Source organism: Ahaetulla prasina, chromosome 3, assembly GCF_028640845.1.
Source record: "Ahaetulla prasina isolate Xishuangbanna chromosome 3, ASM2864084v1, whole genome shotgun sequence".
Taxonomy (NCBI): domain Eukaryota; kingdom Metazoa; phylum Chordata; class Lepidosauria; order Squamata; family Colubridae; genus Ahaetulla; species Ahaetulla prasina.
In genome coordinates, this window is record NC_080541.1 from 47,347,767 (window position 1) to 47,368,814 (window position 21,048).

Here is a 21,048-nt window from a genome sequence, read left to right on the forward strand (position 1 = left end):
CTTCACTTTCTATAACTTCTGAACTTGAGGATGTTTTGTATCAAAATGTTCACCAAGCTTGTCCGTTATTATGGAGAAAGCAGTATTTAACTATTAACTTGTTACTTTTTAGGAACCAGGGAGAGAGGTAGAGCAAAATGTGCTTGTTACAGTTCTAACAGGGTCTAAAATCATGCCAACATCAGGCCATCAATTCAAGAAACCAATATTTATTCTCGAACCACAGTTTAAATAAGCCATACTTAGATATAAATATAGATATAGATATAAAAAAATTTCATTTATAATTAATTTTCTGTCTTCTGATCTGCTAAATGTGAGTTCAAAGCTAAAGGTTTATAACAGTTCTTTCTCATTAGGAAAATAATAATGAAGAGTGCCTAATTAGGACTTTAATTGAAATTATTTTTTTAAAAAAATTGTAATCAAATTAAAAAATAGGAACATTTGGTTAATTTAAATTTGGTAAAGTTAATTTAAAGCATTTTGGATATACCATCTATTGAATACAGTTTCTGATTGATTACATGCAGATTTCTGGAATTGTGTTCGTTTTTATGGATGAAAAAAACATGTTTCTAATAACAGGTCCTATTTTATTTATTAGCAATAGCATTAACCACAATAACTGTGCTGCTACTACTTTCATTACTATATCAGAATAGATCCTCCTACAGTATAGATTGATTGTAAAGTAAGATCCTTACAGATACATTTTAAGCATATTTCAGTCATTCTGAAGTGATTACGTATTTTATCAAACATAATATATTCATTAAATATGTATTTCAATTATTTTTCTGAATAATTTTGTTTATTGCAAAAAAATTTCATCCTAACAGTTATTACTTCATTTCACATCAAACTAAATATAAATGAGTAATATTATTTTTAAAAATATTTATCTTTATAACAAAACTCTATAAAAATGGTGAGTAAAAAAGTAAGAATAGAGTATAAATTAATATATGATGCATTGAACCTTGAAAAGATAATGTTTAGGTTGACTTTTCATGTATGCCAAGTTTCTGTTGTACTTTCAAACAGATGTAAATAATTGAACTAATGCTGTAAAATGTATCAGTTCTTTTGTATTTATGACCACAATTGAGCCCAAAATTTATGTTGTTAAGTGAGACATTTGTTAAGTGAATTTTGCCCCATTTTTTGACCTTTCTTGCCACAGATGTTCAGTGAACCACTACAGTTGATCAGTTAGTAACCTGGTTATTAAGTGAATCTGGCTTCCCATTGACTTTGCTTATCAGAAGATCACAAAAAGTAATCACATGACCCTGGGACATTACAACAGTCGTAAATATGAACCAATTCCCAAGCATCCAAATTTTGATCACAGGATCATAAGGATGCTACAAAGATTGTAGCTTTGAAAAATGTCACATTTTTCAGTGCCATTGACCCTTTGAACAGTCACTAAAGAAACTGTTTTAAGTTGAGGACTACCTGCATTGTATAGCTCAAAGTTGAAAACTTCTGACTGGTAGTTTTAAATATCTGAATGTATTTTGTCTTAATGAAGAGGGAAGTATTTTTTCCTTTTAGTGCCTTCTCATTTTTTATCTTAATAAAGTTTAGATTTATTGCTCAAATTAAAAAAATAAAATGAAATCAAGCCCACAGATGTAATTTATGAAGCTCACAACTTTAGAGCCTTTAGCAGTCATTTATAATGATTTCAGAAAATGAATTGTGTAGTCGAGTAATCAACCAATCATTAACTCACTGTTTTCTTTACATGGAATATTGTAGTAGCTTTTTGGACAGCCTTATATATTAAAACTAGAGTCCAACTGTTTAAAAATGCTACAGCTCTTTCAAAACTAAATTGATTTGGAGAGCGATAAAATTTAGATATAATTACATGTTTCCTGCTTGCGAGGCTTTTTAATCACGATATATAAAAGGAAATTTTTGGATTATGAATTTTTTATTAAACTATAAGTTTTTCTTAAATATTGCTGCATTTTAAGGTAAGGAAAATTTTGCAACTCCCTATCATATGGTTTCATTTATTTAATGACATTTTAAATGATTTTTCAGGATAAATTCTCTGAACAGTGGAATAGTAACAACAAATAGTAAATGCATAATAATCTTTCTTTTAGATGCAGGAATTACGGAATGCAGAAGGAACTCAATATAATTCCCATCCACAGATAGCAGCCATGAGGCCAAGGATCCAGCCTGGAGATATGAGGCAACCAGGAATAATGCAACATGGCCAGCTGACAACTATTAACCAGTCACAACTAAGTGCTCAACTTGGTTTAAATATGGGTGGAAACAATGTTCCTCACAACTCTCCATCTCCCCCTGGTAGCAAATCTGCCACTCCTTCACCATCCAGTTCAGTTCATGAAGATGAAGAAGATACTTCAAAGGTAGGACTAACCCTTTTAAAACAGTGGTTGTTGTAACCAGCACGATAAAACTTTAAGCATATTTTAATAAACGTTTTAAACTTAATTCAATTTTAAATGCCTTTTTAAAGTGTGATACCATTTATCTCAAAACATTATAATTGAAAATTCCTCTCAATAAACTTGTTTACACAGTATGCCTCTATACTGTGTAAACATGTTGACTGTTTCTTTTTTTTCAGCCTCATTCCATTTTAACTAAATATAAATCTATGTAATAATTATTTTTTCCTGTGTATTCAAGGTACTCCATTCCTTTCTTGTAGTATATGATCAATTAAATATGAAATTAACATCTGAGCTTCAACTATCTGCAATTTCTATTTACATTAATAGGTCAGGTGAATAGGTATGTGAACCATAAAAATGTACAAAGAAATTAAAGGAGATTAGAAAAAGGAAAGAAACAATAACTGAATCTAATTTACACAACCATATATGATTTTGAGATCCACACTCTTGTTATATCATACATTCTGTCTATTATTTGCTGCAAACTCTGGGTTTTCAGTCAACAGTATAATTATTAACTACATACAGAAGTACATATATATTCACCTCCTGTACCAGTGTTCCTCTCCCATTACCATTAGCATTTTTTATATATTTCTCCATAGTTACCTTTATGTTGAATGAATGAATGTCAAATTCCATTTACTCTCTGCCACCCTTTATTTCCACCATATCACATTCATTAACAAAATCTATACTTCCTTAAACCCATAATTCAGGCCTATCAACATTTGTTTGCAAATGTTTTTGCAAAATCAATAATTTAAATGTTACTTTTCACGTTCATAAATCATGATTAACTGAAGGCCAAAATTCTGATTCGGTACCCCCTACCCAAGGCCATGCTGCACTTCAAAAAATTTCTTGTGTTACTCCTCATTTTTCTTTAATCTGCTAAAGCCTGCTAAATACTTTCATAGGCATGTTTGACCATAAATGTTATAGCATTCTTTCCAATTCCACTGTTCAACAAGTTCACATGATTCCCATAGAATTCTCTAGATTGCTCCTGCTGGCATTTTTTTTACATTAGTTTCTTTTCACTTCATTGCTTTTATTTTTAATTCAATTTAAACTGCTGGAAGCAATTTAATTAACCTTCACACACTTCCCAAAACACTTTTTATTTCTGTCAGAATTGGTGAATATTTTTACCTTTTTTCATTTTAACTGTTCCTTAGTATCTTTTGATTACATTCTTTGTGACATTTTTTCTCTCTTTTAACATACTATAATAAGTTTCCTCATCTTCATTTTGTGAAGCAGTCATTGTCATGCCTTCATCATTACTGAGTTGAACTGCAGTATACTGCATTACATGGGACTATTTGTGAAGACCCATTTAGAGTGGGTCAGAAACTACTAAAAGTACAGAATGCAGTGACCTCCCTTGTTATTGTGAGCTAATCATCAAGAACATATTAGCTTGTATTACGGGCTGTTACATGCATTTTATCATCCTTCATTCCACAAGACATCATTTTTATATTTGCATTTCTGTAATTCCACCTACTTCTGTAATGCCTTGTAACAGAATTCTTTTCATTCTATTCCAGCCAGCTTTCATATACTTTTTACATCATGGCCCCACCATTTGCTTGGAGTGGCTACTAGCTAATTATGCTGCCACTATCTTATCTTTCTGAAAGCGCCTCAGCAAGTGAACAATTCCTTGGTGAGGGATCTCACAATCTATACCATGAGTGTCAAACTCACCACATCACATTGCCGTCATGTGACATATCGCGATGTTTTTTCCCTTCATGAAGCTGAGGTGGACATGGCCTGCACATGATGCATCCAGCCTGCGTGCCGCCAGTTTGATACTCCTAATCTGTACTGTCTTTCTGATGTTGGGGGAAGGACATAAAGTAATTACTGTAGTGCCACTTTCTGCCCATCAAGATATGTAGCTATAGGATTCAGCCCTTCCTTATAATGAATTTCACAAAAGATAAACAAAATTTATTTATTTATTTATTTATTTATTTATTCAAATTTTTATACCGCCCTATCTCCCGAAGGACTCAGGGCGGTTTACAGCCTGATAAAAGTACAAATATAATACAAGATAAAAACGCTAATTAAAAAACTTATTTGAAAAGGCCAAAATTTAAAATTACAATTAAGACAATAAAACCCCCTAAAATTAAATTTAAAACTTAAAATCCTAGTCCAGTCCTGCACAAATAAATAGATGTGTTTTAAGCTCGCGGCGGAAGGTTCGAAGGTCAGGAAGTTGACGAAGTCCTGGGGGAAGTTCATTCCAGAGGGTGGGAGCCCCCACAGAGAAGGACCTTCCCCTGGGTGTCGTCAGTCGGCATTGCCTGGCAGACGGCACCCTAAGGAGTCCCTCCCTGTGAGAGCGCACAGGTCGGTGGGAGGCAATCGGTGGCAGCAGATGGTCCCGTAGGTAACCCGGCCCTAAGCCATGGAGCGCTTTGAAGATAGTTACTAAAACCTTGAAGCGCACCCGGAAGGCCACAGGCAGCCAGTGCAGTCTGCGCAGGAGAGGTGTCACATGGGAGCCACGAGGGGCTCCCTCTATCACCTGCGCAGCCGCATTCTGGACTAACTGGAGCCTCCAGGTGCTCCTCAAGGGAAGCCCCATATAGAGAGCATTGCAGTAATCCAGGCGAGATGTCACGAGAGCATGAGTGACCTGCATAAGGCATCCCGGTCCAGGAAGCGGCGCAACTGGCGAACCAGGCGAACCTGGTAAAAAGCTCTCCTGGAGATGGCCACCAAATGGTCTTCAAAGGACAGCCGTGCATCCAGGAGAACGCCCAAGTTGCGCACCCTTTCCATTGGGGCCAATGACTCGCCCCCAACAGTCAGCTGCACTTGCAGCTAACTGTACCGGGGTGCCGGCATCCACAGCCACTCTGTCTTGGAGGGATTGAGCTTGAGCCTGTTTCTCCCCATCCAGACCCGTACGGCCTCCAGGCACCGGGACAGCACTTCGACAGCTTCGTTGGGGTGGCCCGGTGTGGAAAAGTACAGCTGAGTATCATCAGCGTACAGTTGGTAACTCACACCGAAACCACTGATGATCTCACCCAGCGGCTTCATATAGATGTTGAACAGGAGGGGTGAGAGAATCGACCCTTGCGGCACCCCACAAGTGAGGCGCTTTGGGGTCGACCTCTGCCCTCCCGTCAACACCGTCTGCAACCGATCAGAGAGATAGGAGGAGAACCACCGATAAGCGGTGCCTCCCACTCCCAATCCCTCCAACCGGTGCAGCAGGATACCATGGTCGATGGTATCAAAAGCCGCTGAGAGATCTAATAGGACCAAGGCAGAGGAATAACCCCTATCCCTGGCCCTCCAGAGATCATCAACCAACGCGACCAAAGCCGTCTCCGTGCTGTATCCGGGCCAGAAGCCGGACTGGAACGGGTCTAGATAGACAGTTTCATCCAGGTACTGGGGTAATTGACATGCCACCACACTCTCTACAACCTTCGCCACAAAGCGAAGGTTGGAGACCGGACGATAATTACCTAAAACAGCTGGGTCCAGGGAAGGCTTCTTGAGGAGGGGTCTCACCACCGCCTCCTTCAAGGCGGCAGGGAAAACACCCTCCAACAAAGAAGCATTCGTAATCCCCTGGAGCCAGCATCGTGTCACCTCCTGTGTGGCCAGCACCAACCAGGAGGGCACGGGTCCAGTAAACACGTGGTGGCATTCAACCTCCCCAATAACCTGTCCATGTCCTCGGGAGCCACAGGGTCAAACTCATCCCAAATAGTCTCAACCAGACAGCTCTCCGACCTCTCGTCTGGATCCACCCAATTTTGATCCAAGCCCTCCCGAAGCTGAACGATTTTATCGTATAGATAACCACTAAACTCCTCAGCACGTCCCTGCAGCGGGTCATCCCGCTCTCCCTGTTGAAGGAGAGAGTGGGTCACCCGAAACAGGGCGGCCGGGCGGTTATCTGCCGACGCAATGAGGGAGGAGACGTAGCAACGTCTCGCTTCCCTCAGTGCCACTAGGTAGGTCCTATTATAAGACCTAACTAGTGTCCGATCAGCCTCGGAACGACTGGACCTCCAGGAACTCTCTAGGCGTCTTCTCCGGCACTTCATCTCCCTCAGCCCCTCAGAGAACCAAGGGGCCAGTTGAGACCTGCGCCGGGTCAGAGGCCGCAAAGGCATGACACGGTCTAAAACCCCAACCACGGCAAGTTCCCAAGCCGTGACTAGTTCTTCTGCCGAGCCGTGAGCCAGACCCTCAGGAAATGGCCCAAGCTCCGTCCGGAACCTCTCCGTGTCCATCAGTCGCCTGGGACGGAACCATCGTGTTGGTTCCGTCTCCCTGTGGTGGTGAGCGGCGGTCCGAAAGTCTAGACGAAGGAGAGAGTGATCTGACCATGACAAAGTTTCAGTGACTAAATCTCTCAAGTCCAGATCCTTCAACCACTGTCCAGAGATAAAAATCAAATCTAGCATGCCTCCCCCAATGTGAGTAGGGCCATCCACTACTTGTGTCAGATCCATGGCCGTCATGGAAGCCATGAACTCCCGAGTTGCTGTCGATGACAAGCCGGCCGATGGCAAGTTAAAGTCCCCCATGACCATAAGTCTAGGGATCTCAACTGCCACTCCAGCAAGCACCTCCAGAAGCTCGGGCAGGGCTGCTGTCATGCAGCAAGGAGCCAGGTACGTGACCAGCAAGCCCATCTGACACCTATGACCCCATCTCACAAAGAGGGATTCACAGCCGGTAATCTGATGCACAGTGGTCTCCCTCGGCTCTAGGCTTTCTTTAATAACAACCGCCACCCCCCCACCCCTACCTTGGGCCCTCGGTCGATGAAATGCTCGGAAACCCGGTGGGCACATTTCCACAAGGGGGACACCCCCCTCTGTGCCCAACCAGGTCTCCGTAACGCCCATAAGGTCCGCGGCACCCTCCTGAATGAGATCACAAATTAGGGGGGCCTTATTGGCCACGGACCGTGCGTTGCACAACATCAACTGGAGGCCCAGGCTCTGAGGGTCTTGACCATCCGGGGAACGGGAGAATGATGAGGGATCGGGGCGTGTTATCGCCTTCACACATCGAGCACGTGTCCCCAGAGAACGATACGAGCCCTCACTTCCACCATATCTGCCCCTCCCACTAACTGTACAGATAGAACCACCCTCCTAAAAGGAATGCAATCCTCCCCCATAACCTCCGAACCTATTAAACAACTGCCGCGAGCACATGCAGGAACTGGTCCCCCCCGACGGGTTCCCCCCAACACCTGCCCTAACCCTCCCTCCCCTTAAAAATTCCCTCTCTAAAAATCGCCAAAGGCTCTTTCTCGACGCATGCCACCTCTGTGGGTCCCAAGACCCGTCATTGAGGCCGTCCCTCGGTAACAAAGCGGGCCATTCCTGCGAGGCGGGGGCACCTCGCAGGCGCAAGAGTTCGTGTGCAGAATAACGCATAGAAAAGTACGAAAAATCAAACTTTATTTCTAAAAAAGAAAGCATAAACCATTTTCATTCTTTTTAACTTTATTAATATGCTAAGATTCACTGCTGAAGAAGGTAGATGCAGACCTGTTCAAAATCGCAGGCCAACGACAGCTTTAAAAGAAAAATATAATAATAATAATAATAGACTCTGCAAAGAAGCAGATGAAACCATTGATCACATATTGAGTGCTGCAAGGCAATAGCTCAGACTGACTACAAACAATGTCACAACATAGTTACTCAGATGGTCCACTGGAACTTGTGTCATAACTACCATCTGCCTGTGGCAAAGAACTGGTGGGACCATAAGCCTGAAAAAGTGATTGAAAATGAGCATGCAAAACTACTGTGGGACTTCCGAATACAGACTGACAAAATTTTGGAACACAATAGCCTGGTTATTATAATTGTGGATAAGAAAAAAGTGTGGATCGTCGACATTGTCATACCTGGTGACAGCATCGACCTGGTGACAGAATCGACAAGAAACAACTTGAAAAACTCACCAGATATCAGGACTTGAGAATCGAATTGCAGAGACTGTGGCATAAACCAGTGCAGGTGGTTTCAGTGGTACTCAGCATACTGGGGGCTGTGCGTAAAGACCTAGGCAAGTACTTAAAAAGGATTGGCGCTGACAAGATCACCATTGGTCAGCTGCAGAAGGCCAACTTACTGGGATCTGCTCGCATAATCCACCGATATATCACACAGTCTTAAACGCTTGGGAAGTGTTCAACTAGTGATTAGTGATACGAAATCCAGCATAGTTATCTCATTTGCTGTGTATACTGTCATTTTGTGTAAATAAAATAATAATAGAAAAACTAAGTTTGAATGATTATGTGAACCAATACAGAAAAATTGCTGCAGGCTGTAAAAATAGAGAACATTATAAAAACAACAGAAACAAAGGCAGAATATAAGGAAAAACAGTTGGATGACAGATTAAATAGATGGAAAACCAAAGCTTTGCATGGACAGCGTTTGAAAAACATTGAAGGAAAATATGATTACAACTTGACATGAGCATGGCTTAAGATGGGAACCATCAAGAAAGAAATGGAAGGTTTAATACTCGCTGTTCAAGAACAAGCACTACAAACTAATGCCATGAAAGCAAAGATACAAAAATCCACCGACAATCCAAACTGCCGACTTTACAACCACAAAGTCGAAACTGTTTCACATTTAATATGTGAATGCAGCAAAATCACACAAACTGATTACAAAGCTAGACATGACTGAGTTGCTAAATTAATCCACTGGTCATTATGTAAAAATTACCACTTGCCTGTATCCAAAAGTCATGGGAACATAAAGTGGAAAAAGTTGTAGAAAATAAGAAGGTAAAGATCTTGTGGGACTTTCGAATACAGACAGATCGTCACTTGGAGCACAACACACCAGATAATACAGTTGTGGAAAACTGAAACGTACAATTTATTGACATTGCGGTAGCAGGAGATGCCAGAGTTGAAGAAAAAGAACTGGAAAAATTCATGAAATATTGCGACTTGGCCATCGAAACTACACGGCTATGGATGAAACATGTAACAGTGATACCCATTGTCATTGGGGCACTTGGTACCAAGAATTTTATAAGATACATCAACAAATTGCAGCTTCCTGCAATAACATCAGTAGAACTGCAACAAACTGCACTACTTGGAACATCATATAACTTAAGAAGGTACTTGGTTGATACCTAGGATGCTGGCAGCAACCCATATCAACTGCAAACCATACTATTCGCCGCGTGAATTTTCCTCATTTCTTCTAATTGCTGTTTATGTCCCACCACAAGCCTGTGTAAACAAGGCATTACGAACTCTAGCTGACCAAATCATGGAGGCTGAAGCCGAACACCCTGATTCACTGGCCATTGTTTTGGGAGATCTAAACAAGGCAAACTTAAGGCAAGAGATACCAAAATACTTTCAGCATGTCAATTGTCCCACCAGAGGCAAGAATACTCTAGACCATTGCTACACAACACTAAAAGATGCTTATCGGTCTTTACCACGTGCAGCTGTAGGACACTCTGATCATTGCATGATTCACCTTGTACCTGCTTACAGGCAAAGACTTAAAACCACAAAACCAACAATTAAATCAGTGAAGACCTGGACGGAGGAGGCAAAATTAAAGCTGCAGGCATGCTTTGACTGCACTGATTGGAATATTTTTGAAGATACCTCTGCAGACCTGGATGAACTCACAGATACTGTAACATCATATGTCAGCTTCTGTGAAGACCTATGTGTACCTACAAGGAACTTGCGAATATACAGTAACAACAAACCTTGGTTCACACCTAAACTTAAGCAGCTACGACATTCCAAAGAGGAAGCCTACAGAAAAGGTGATAAAATGCTGTACAATCAGACCAGAAATGCACTAACAAGACAGATCAGAGCAGCAAAAGATGCTACCCTGAAAAGCTAAAGAATCAGTTTTCAGCAAATGAACCAGCAAACATGTGGAAAACTCTTAAAAATATCACCGGCTATGGCAAACCTCCTTCCCAGGCTGAAGGTAATCAACAACTGGCAGATGACCTGAATGAGTTTTACTGCAGGTTTGAAAGGAAACTACAGCCACCTATCTCCACAACACCCATCTCAGACACACCAACAACAGCCAAGCCTCCTACAACTGACCCCATTTCATTGGGTTCACAACCCCTAGTGATCACAGAAAAGGAAGTGCAGGACCTATTTCACAGACAAAAGCCAGGAAAAGCTCCAGGCCCAGACAAGATAACTCCTTCTTGCTTAAAAGTCTGTGCTGACCAATTTTCCCCCATCTTCACCCATATTTTCAATAAATCACTAGAAATGTGCTATGTTCCTTCTTGCTTCAAACACTCTACTATCATCCCAGTACCGAAGAAGCCCACCATCAAGGAACTGAATGACTACAGATCAGTTGCTTTAACATTTTGTAGTCATGAAAACCTTTGAAAGGCTAGTGCTAATAATACATAATAAAGAAATACATGGTAAAGATATTGGAGTAGGTTATTAAAATTTGAATTGGCAAAGCTTTTATCTCCTCATGCATAATCTGCAATATGCATAGAAGGCTGAAGTATATATAATTATAAACCTTGCATATATAAATAAAAGAGAAGCTATTTGCATAGTACAGAGCAATAAATACCAAAGTTTTAAAGCATATTTTTCTGTTTCTTCAGATATAGTATATAAAGCAACTATCACTCTGATTCACTTTTCCTAAATTTTCTTTTTTCCAGAAAATTCTAGTCTTTAATTTGAGCTTTAGGGAATCAGTTAGCTTCTCTTTTCTTAATTTCAACTGAGCAATAGTTGCCTTGATTTTAAAATAACAAAAAGCTTTTTTTTTATCCCCTCAAATAAAAGAGAGAGGGGTATCTCTCTTTGTACATAACTAGGATCACCTCTCTCTTATGAAAAAGGCATTCTCTATTTGTCTCTGTATGCTTATTGGCTCTGAATGTCAGACTTGCAGCATATTTAATCAATTTAATTTAAAATCAGATTTTTTTTCCAAGTGGTACCCTCAGTACTCCAGCCAAATCAAATCGGCATTTTCATCCCTCCCCATGACCCACTTCTGATTTAGCTTAGATAAATTTATCGATAAGCAACTGATAGCAGCAGTTATTTCTGAATACCTTTAAAGTCGTCTAATATCTACTTTCTAATTTTCCTCACATTTAGGTTTGACCTCTTAAATATTCCAAGTACGGCCTTGCAAAACAATTCATTATTTTGGTTCATTGAACATGCATATTCTGGTAATGCTATTTATAATTGTGACATGCTAGACACATGATATTTTCACAACTCTGTATTCTTAACTAGATGGATGGCTTTCTCTTTCATGGGTATTTAAATTTCATATATGAAAGGATTTCATGGAATTTAGAGAACAGGGTATGAGAGGATTGTCAACAGCAAATGTTAACTAAGTGAAACATGATCACTAAAGCTTTGCTGTGGTCTATTCTGTTTTTTGTAGCAGAAAACTTAACAGTTTACTTTATTTTAAGTAGAATTTTATGTTGTTTGCTCAGTCTGTTATGCAGATGGTACTTGAATTAAAATCTGTTTAATCTATGTTGAATAAAACAGCTCTCCTATCGTCCATTAAAATCCTGGAACTATTGCTGTTTATTTTAAATATGCTTTTAGGTATTACTTAGCTTCTCAGGGGGCATTTAGATATCTTCATTACACCTTTTTTGATAGTTTTAAATCCTCATCTATCTATACTTGTGATCTATTATTTGTGAATCATAGCTAATACAGATTTTTAGAGTAAGTGACTTGTGCTTTCTTGTGATAAATAAGTTAAATACATCACTATAATTAAGCAATAAGGCCTGACAGGAGGTGGATTACCACAAGCTAACTATACCTCCAGGGATTTGGAAGTAGAAGTCTGTGCTTAGCAAAATAAGAATGAGAAATTTTTTAAACAATTTCCCATCTGTCTTCATTTTGATGGCTAGCAGCAAAATCTGTATAACCGCTGGTTGGTTAGAAGCATAAGATTCCAAAATCACCCTCTTTAGTTTCCAAGTTATTAATGTGGAATTAGTTTTAACTTCCTTGTTTGAAAAAAAATCCTGGACGAACAACTCAAATCCAGTGAAACATTCATCCTGCCTCAGAGATAGCAGTTTTCCTATCTAACCTTCAGTGTATGCCAAGTTACTTGGTAAGTAGCTATACTCAGTAGCTGAGTAATTGTTAGCTAAATATGTATGATGGTTTAAAGAATTTGAGTTTCCACTTCTGTGCTGCAAGTTTATTATCCTGATCCTAAATGATAAACGTGGTTATTAATAAAAAGTGAAGAAACCACACTTTGAAAGAAAAAGAAAAATCTAAGTCATAAGCATTCCAGTGCGGAACAAAGGCATAATAAATTTAACATTACAGATTTCTTAATTTATGTTTCAATAACATAAGACAATCATGCATACAGTTTAAGGCTCTTATAAACAGATGTTTAATGCTTTCAGAGTGTACAGATTCAGGGGATGGATAATGCTGACTTTCTGCACTGGCGCTACAAGTACTAGGTTCCTGATGTTTAGATGATCACATTGTATATGGCAGTGTTATTAATATAGTAAGGAATTTTAATTTTGCCTTTGAGTGCTGAGAGAAATATTAAGATTGTCAACCCTGAAGCTGACCTGACCATGGCCATTTTGAGGCTTCAGTGTTGCCACATTGAAGTGAGAGATGGGCGGGGGGGATAGAGATAGATTCGGTTTTGTAGTCAAAACAAAATACTTTGCCCTGGGAACCAAGGACATTTCCACAGCTGGTCAGAGAATGGAGTGAGGTTAACAGGCAACCAAATGGCTTCTTGATTGGATCATGTGACTGATTGTTTGGGAAAGGGGAAAAACTTTTACTTTTAATCAGGTGAAAACCATGGGAATATTCAGAGTCAGTTTTCACCAGCCTATGCCAATATGATCTGCCAAATAAACCTATTCTTTGAGGAACCTACCTGCCTCGGAATTCCGTTTACTATGGGCATATTACTTGGAACCCTGACAATGATCTATTGTAACAGAAATGTAAATTTGCATAGGAAAAATATCTTACTGAATATAAGAAGAACCATGGAATATTTAATTATTCTAGAAAAAGATGTTTGGGGTGATGCCCAAAGCACTACTATTATTTTGTTCTCATATACAAAAATGTTAACAAAAAAATTCAGTAGGTATATGTTTGAGTTCTATTTTTATAAATGCTATTCAGAGTGAAGCCCGACTGGCATGGCATATAAGCCGAGATAAATAAATAAATACTCTGCAGAATAAATTAATAACACAAATAAATTTGTACTACAATTTTAGTACAAAGATTAAAGATTATTTTCATATATAATTTACAGTGGAGACAAATGTGAGAGGGACAAAGTTTTCAGCACTTTTAATATTCTTTTATTTTGAATGTAGCATTTTTTAAAATAGGTAGTCCATTAATAACCCTTCATGCAATATTCTCTTGGCAATGTAAATGCAGTTTAAGAACATAATTATTTTTTCTACTTCTAATTTTGTATATACCACTGCTCATATTCTCAAGCTTGATTAATGAAAACTGATGAAAACTGGGGCAGCTTTAAAAAAAATACACCACCACCCCCGTCGCCTCCTCTAAACTTCCTCTTTCAGTCCCAGAATATTGGTAGTTCTAAGCTTATGACCACTGCTGAAATTGGAATTTTGGTTATAACTCATGATGCTCATAAATTTAGGCACTCTTGTTTATGACCAGACCATGTTAAAGGATCCAGTTTTACAACAGTTTGCTAGTGGTTAAGTGAGTGGTTAAGTAAGTTGTAAGTCTAAATCCATTCTCCCAAATGGGTGTTTTTGCCGGAAACTGACAAAACATGTTGCAAATTGTGTCATATTACCATAGGATGTTACAACCAGTGGAAAATGTGAGCCACTTGCCAAGTGTCCAAAATGTGGTCATGTGACTCAAGGAGGTTAACACAACATTTTACGACAGCTGGAAGTCATAATGCATCCTTTCTAAGGCCATTTTGATTTAATTACATCTACAGAACAATTAAAGAGCCATGTGAGTGATCTGCACTTCAGCGCTATAATAAGAATTAATTAACCAAATGGAGGTTAACACAACATTTTACTATAGCTGGAAGTCATAAAGTATGCTTTCTGAGGCCATTGTAATGCCAACCAGTTGTTAAATGGCTGATTCTAAGTCAAGTATTACCTGTTTATTATTTTATCCCTGAGCTAAAGAATAGCTTAAAGTTCTTTTAAATATTAGCAGCACGTAGACTTTTCTTAACTTATTTCATGAAAAGATTATGTTAATTATCATACCAGCAGAAATACAGACTTCTTAAAAAAAATGCAACACAATATGATGTCATTCCCAAGGACTGAAAGGAAAGAACCTGTAAGGGCCATATATTGCATAGACTATAGAAGAATATTATGCTATATTTCCTCAAGAGACTCATAACCCAACTAACCAGAATCCTTTACAGCAAGCAAAAATTACTCTCCCACATCATATCTACCCTGGAACTCCAACAGCATAAAGACTTCACCAGGCCCTGACAACAATCTTATTCTATAATTCTCACCTCCTTGAAGAAAAAGAAAATAAATTGTTCCACACTTCTGTAAGTTTCACTCAATATAACATGTGCGTTTCAGAGACTTCCCACAGCATTATAAACTTACCAGTTGCTTGGTCAGCCAGTCAGAACAGTCCAATTCTTGCATGAGACTTATTCTTTTGCTCCACTAACCCCCCCACAAAATATAAACTCTATGGGGGCTATACAGTATTTTTTCCTTGCTTGAGACTTAAGTAGCTTTAGTATAAGAAATAAAATTTATACATACAGCTATCATCAAATTAACTCATCCAAGGACAACACAAAACTACAGCTACACCATTTCTCAAATGCATTAAGATGCATGAATGCCCCATATAGATTTAACACTGAATTGGATTTCTACACTGAATACTGTTGCCAACAAACTGAAACCATAGTCATCAATAAAAAAAGAGTATTCTTATTCAAAAATCTCTGCAGGGCAGAATGAGACATCATCCAAGGTCTCAAGAGCAGCAGCAATATGATCATTAAATAAACTGACACAGAAAGGGCAATTGTCATTATGAATCAGATGGATTATTCAAGTAAACAGCTCTCCAAAACTATATTATATCCTCAGAACCTACAGAAATTTAACAGGAAGAACTACACAATCTGATGCACTTTCCAGAAGACATACAAGACTATATCTACAAAACGATATCACAGGATCCTTCACAAGAATTTTGTACCTCTTTTCAAAAAGAATATAAACCTGGTCATCCGATTGACTAAAACATTGTAATCATCACAGCAGCAATTTAGCTTTTGCGGATTCTGTATTCAGATCTTATACTGTAAGGACTCATAGGTGTGTAAGAAAAACTAAAACCAACCAAAGGGCCTCTGGTGGCTCAGACTGCTAAGACAGTCTGTTATTAACACAACTGCTTGCAATTACTGCAGGTTAGGCCCAAGGTTGACTCAGCCTTCCATCCTTTATAAGGTAGGTAAAATGAGGACCCAGATTTATGGGGGCAATTAAGTTGACTTTGTATATAATATACAAATGGATGAAGACTATTGCTTGACATAGTGTAAGCCGCCCTGAGTCTTCGGAGAAGGGCGGGATATAAATGCAATTTTTTAAAAAAAACTGGAATATAGCCACCGAAGTCTATGGAGAGTCTCAGTCATCCAGGTCATAGCTGCCCCAAAGATGCTTTTTTAAAAGGCAGCTGGACTTCCTTGTTTTTCTTTGAAGACGTTCACTTCTTATCCAACAAGCTTCTTCAGCTCTGACTGGATGGTGGGGAATGGAATGGAAATTCACACTGGAAGATGTTAAGGAAAATAGTCTAGCCTTCCTGTGCAGAACACATTAAGGAAGACAGAAGCCTTAACATTGCAGTTTAACAGAAAGAGAAGAGAACAATAAATGAAGGAATGTTGTCATTGCTTCATACATTGCAGGAATATCAGAAAAATTCAGGAGGATCTTCAGCCAACACAACATATATGCACACTTCAAACCCAAGAGTACACTAAGGCAGAGGCTTGTCCATCCTAAGGATAAAATACCCAGAAACAAACTGAGCAACATGGTATATGCATTACAATGCAGTGAACCATGTGCAGGTCTGTACATTGGGGAAACAAAACAACTACTTCATAAATGCATGTCACAACACATGAGAAAAAAACCCATCAGGACAATATTCAGCAGTCAATCTGGATTTAAAAGACAAAAGCCACTCTTTTGATGAAAGCAAAGCCCACATTTTGGACAAAAAGGATCGGTGGTTTGAAAGAGGGGTCAAAGAGGCCATCTATGTCAAAATTGAACAGAGGGGGAGGAATACAATATCATCCATCTCCAGTCTACAACACAATCCTTTTAATCCTTTTAACAGTTCCAAGAAGACTCCACTCCCATTTGTACTACTCAGATGACCCTAATGACTCAGATAAACCTCCAGGTGGTCACAGTGACTCTCTAAAAGAATGCAAATGACCAGCTGTCTGCAAGGAATATAAATCCTTCCATTCTCCACCATCCAGTCAGAGCTGAAGAAACTTCTTGAATGAGAAGCAAAATGTCTTTAAAGAAAAACAAGAAAGTCCAGTTGTTCTTGAAAAAGCGTGGGGATAACCAGTGAAATTAGTATAGCATACCTTGTCCCTAAACAGTATGATTTTTCATTCATCCAAAACTACATTATGATTAGCAATGACACAGGGTTGCCAACATCTTCATAGCTGACCTAGAAGAGTGATTTCTCAGCTTTTGCCCCTGAAATCTTTCTTGTACTTGCAATACATTGATGACATTTTCATCATCATGAAGAAGATTCACTAATTCTAAAAATTCAACAACTTCTGCCCCATCATCAGCGTTAGCCACTTCCTTGATGTTACAGTAAAACTGTAATGGGCATATAAAAATCACATTACACAGAAAAGCCTGTCTATCTCATGCATATCTGGTTGCTTCCTGCTGCCATTTAGAACATACCAAGGAATATCCAGCCTCTACACTACAATCATATTTGTTCTGATCTTCTTGACAGATATGTACAACTGATGGACTTAAGCCAAGCACATACTGTAAAAGATCGATAGGCAAATCAATTGAGCCAGATACATTTCTAGAGGGCACTTATTAAAAAACAAACCACAATAGCAGAATAGAATGCTTTTGGTTGTTGCCTACAGATACCAGCTTGAGCACTTTGTTGTATAGAAACTACAATCCATATTGCATAATGACACTGCACTTCCTTAACATTATATAGCAGAGCCATACTTGAATACAGGTAAGATATCCAACCTATCCAGACAAGAACCTAAACTCCAAGTGTTGTGAAATTAAGTGGTTTTTATCATGTCTTCTTCTGGTTAGTGTTCATAGATGCAGTCTGCATGTTTTCTACCTTTTCCTATATAGTAGCTGATTCAGTCCTCACATTGTAGATGACTCCTATTCTTTCTTCTTAGGCTACTGGATCTTTTGATTTACTTAACATGTTTTGGAAAAGCAACCTGAGCAACGTATATTCACTTCTATTGAAACTGATCATCATATTAATGAAAGAGTTCAAAATTATATCATGCCATTTGTAGTAAGGCTTGAAAAGGACTTTAAAAAATAAAAGCTAAGCTACAGTTTAGCTAGAATGAAAACAAACTGTAAAGTATAATATCATTAGATTATATAACTTTATAAATGAATTTTATAAATGAAATAAAGTAAGAGGTTAATAATTTGGATTATAAAAGGGCTATAATTAAACTAAAGTTTTAAGCCAAAAATGTCTAAATTCATATGGGTGGAAGAACAGAGATTTAGTTTGGTTTTCAATAATAATTGCAGTAGTTTGTTTTATAATGTTTCTTTTCTTTTTTCTTTTTTTTTCTTTTTTTGAGTAGATTAATGGAGGAGAAAAAAGACCTGCCTCTGACATGGGAAAGAAACCCAAAACTCCCAAGAAGAAGAAAAAGAAGGATCCTAATGAACCACAAAAACCTGTTTCTGCTTATGCATTATTTTTCCGAGACACTCAAGCAGCTATTAAGGGCCAAAATCCAAATGCTACTTTTGGTGAAGTTTCTAAAATTGTAGCATCTATGTGGGATGGCTTGGGAGAAGAGCAAAAACAGGTAAAGTGTTACATTGCTTTTGAAATTATTGATTTATTTACCTGCTATTTTTAAAACATTTCTTTTTATCATTAAAACTAATTTTCGTTATGCCCATATATTCAAGAACCAAATTTCTTTTACATGTTATTTGCTTATTGTCTTCAAGCTAGGGTTAAAGAGAGAAAAAACCACATATGCATGTATTATATGTTACTAGATGGTCTAAGAATTTTCTTGTGAATTGGAATGCTTGAGTTGGAGATAACTACTTTTTGCAAATTGTGAGTATAATAGGCATCCAAATTTTTCAAAATTGACCTTGTTGAGCCAAGACTGCATTTCATTCAATACAGGAGCAGGATGATATTGTATTCACATCAGAATAACCGTTGGAAGGGACCTTGGAGGTCTTCTAGTCCAACTCCCTGCTCAAGCAGGATACTCTGTACCATTTCAGACAAATGGTTGTGCAGTGTCTTCTTAAAAGCCTCATTTTGGAGCACCTACAACTTCTAGATCTTCAAATCTATCCTTGCATAGATACCTGTATACATTTGATTCAGTGTGTAAACAGAATATTGACTAGATTGAGTCTTCATATATTCTTATTATATGCCTATACTTGTTGATGTTTTGAAAATTAACATAGGTTATGTCAAGAGTACTGGTTTGCAGTATTCTTTTCTATGACTTTACATCTAAATTCCATATTACATAACATCAGTGGTCTGTTAAAGATATATTTTTCAGATGTTTACTAACAGTTTTTGCAATTCCAATAGAATAGGCTTTCTGGTTACTCTGCCCCTTTTGCATATTAATGCTTTTTGTGCATACATTTTAATAAAACCAACGTGGAGGAAGCCATCCTTGTAACTCCCATTCTAATATTTCATTAATTTTTACCAAGTAACTTCACTTATAGTAACATCAGTACTAATGGTAAGGTAATAATCAAAATAATTTCACCTTTCTTCAAATAATGCTTTTTTCTGTCTATAGTACCGGAGAATAATCACAATATTTTGAGATTTTCTAATAGTTGTAATGACTCAATATATTGTATTGGTTAGATTATGTTTTGTAAATGACTTTGCTTAATAATACAGTATTTTAGCCGTGAACCTGAACAAATTACATGATACTTTTTCACCTACTTTATTGTTAGGTTAAGAAAATTTTATTGGATAACTGAGTTTTTGTCATTGCTTTTGTTTTTTAAAAAAATCAGACAATTATGTTTAGAAACAGAGAAAACATTTTGTAAAACCAAAAAAAGAAGTGTTAAAAGAAGAAAAAATAGCAGCAAAATGAATGGCGTTAATGCAGTGAAAATTAATTACATATACAGAACAATTAAAGAGCCATGTGAGTGATCTGAACTGCAGTGCTATAATAAGAATGAATTAACCAAATGGCACCAGCATGTGGACAAATTTATCACAAATATTGTCAGGCAAATGCTCTGACAGCATTTTTTTTTCAATTACAGGCTTGAAACTGTCTTTGAGGAAGTTGCATTGTTAGCTAATTGAAAGAAAACTAGGGTTTTCTCATAACAAAAGAAAGCTTTCAGAAAACACTCTGGATTCGGTTTAGCATTTTAGGTTTAGCATTAGATCCTCCCATGCTATGTAGCAGCAAGGGATATCCATTATATTCAGTTTTGGGTGAGTAGATCAGCATTTTTCCATGTGATGTTTAAAGTCTTTAGTTATCTATGAATGTTCTTAGCCATGTATTTTAAGGGCATCCTCTTGGTCATTTGGCATTGGAAACTCATTGCCACATTGGGAATTTGATTATTTTCCATGCAGAGTATATGACATGCAAGTTACCTATGTCTCCTGCGTGTGACAATGTTACGTAATTTGGAAGAGAAACTCTTTTAAAGTACTTCTTCATAAGTAACATGGTCAAATTAGCGAAAATATAATAGGATTCAGTTTAACAGCTGTAAAATTACTCCTTCTTTTAAATATAAACTACATATCATAAAAAAAAATTAGAGTCTTTCTTTGTTTTTTACCGACCTCGAAAGGATGGAAGACTGAGCCAACCTTGAGCAACTAAGGATCGAACTCTTAGCAGTGAGCAGTCAGCCTGCAATACTGTATTCTCACCACTGTGCCACCAGAGCTCTGCATTCATTCAGCACCCATTAATTCTTGACCATAACTTTGTTTTATTTTTCTCATGCATACTTTAGGTACTTCTTCCCAGGGAATAAGGAATAATTCTACTATTTCTTTTTATTTATCCAGTCCTTATTCACATGTAACAAAGTGGGCAGTAGCATGCTCTTAAACAAAGCCATTATAAATTAATTCCTTGCAACTGCTGTACTACTTTTCTGTCAGTATTTGCATGCCTTA

General features: G+C 37.9%; 1 protein-coding gene across 3 annotated transcripts in view; it reads left to right on the forward strand.

Annotated features, from left to right (window-relative positions):
* The window catches only part of TOX (thymocyte selection associated high mobility group box), a 229,538-nt gene that overhangs the window by 176,284 nt on the left and 32,206 nt on the right, over nucleotides 1–21,048 (forward strand). For all 3 annotated transcript variants that reach the window (XM_058177267.1, XM_058177268.1, XM_058177269.1), the window contains 2 exons: nucleotides 2,127–2,402; nucleotides 18,461–18,691. In XM_058177267.1, the coding sequence (XP_058033250.1) occupies nucleotides 2,127–2,402; nucleotides 18,461–18,691 (507 nt within the window). The remainder of the gene's footprint in view (nucleotides 1–2,126; nucleotides 2,403–18,460; nucleotides 18,692–21,048) is intronic.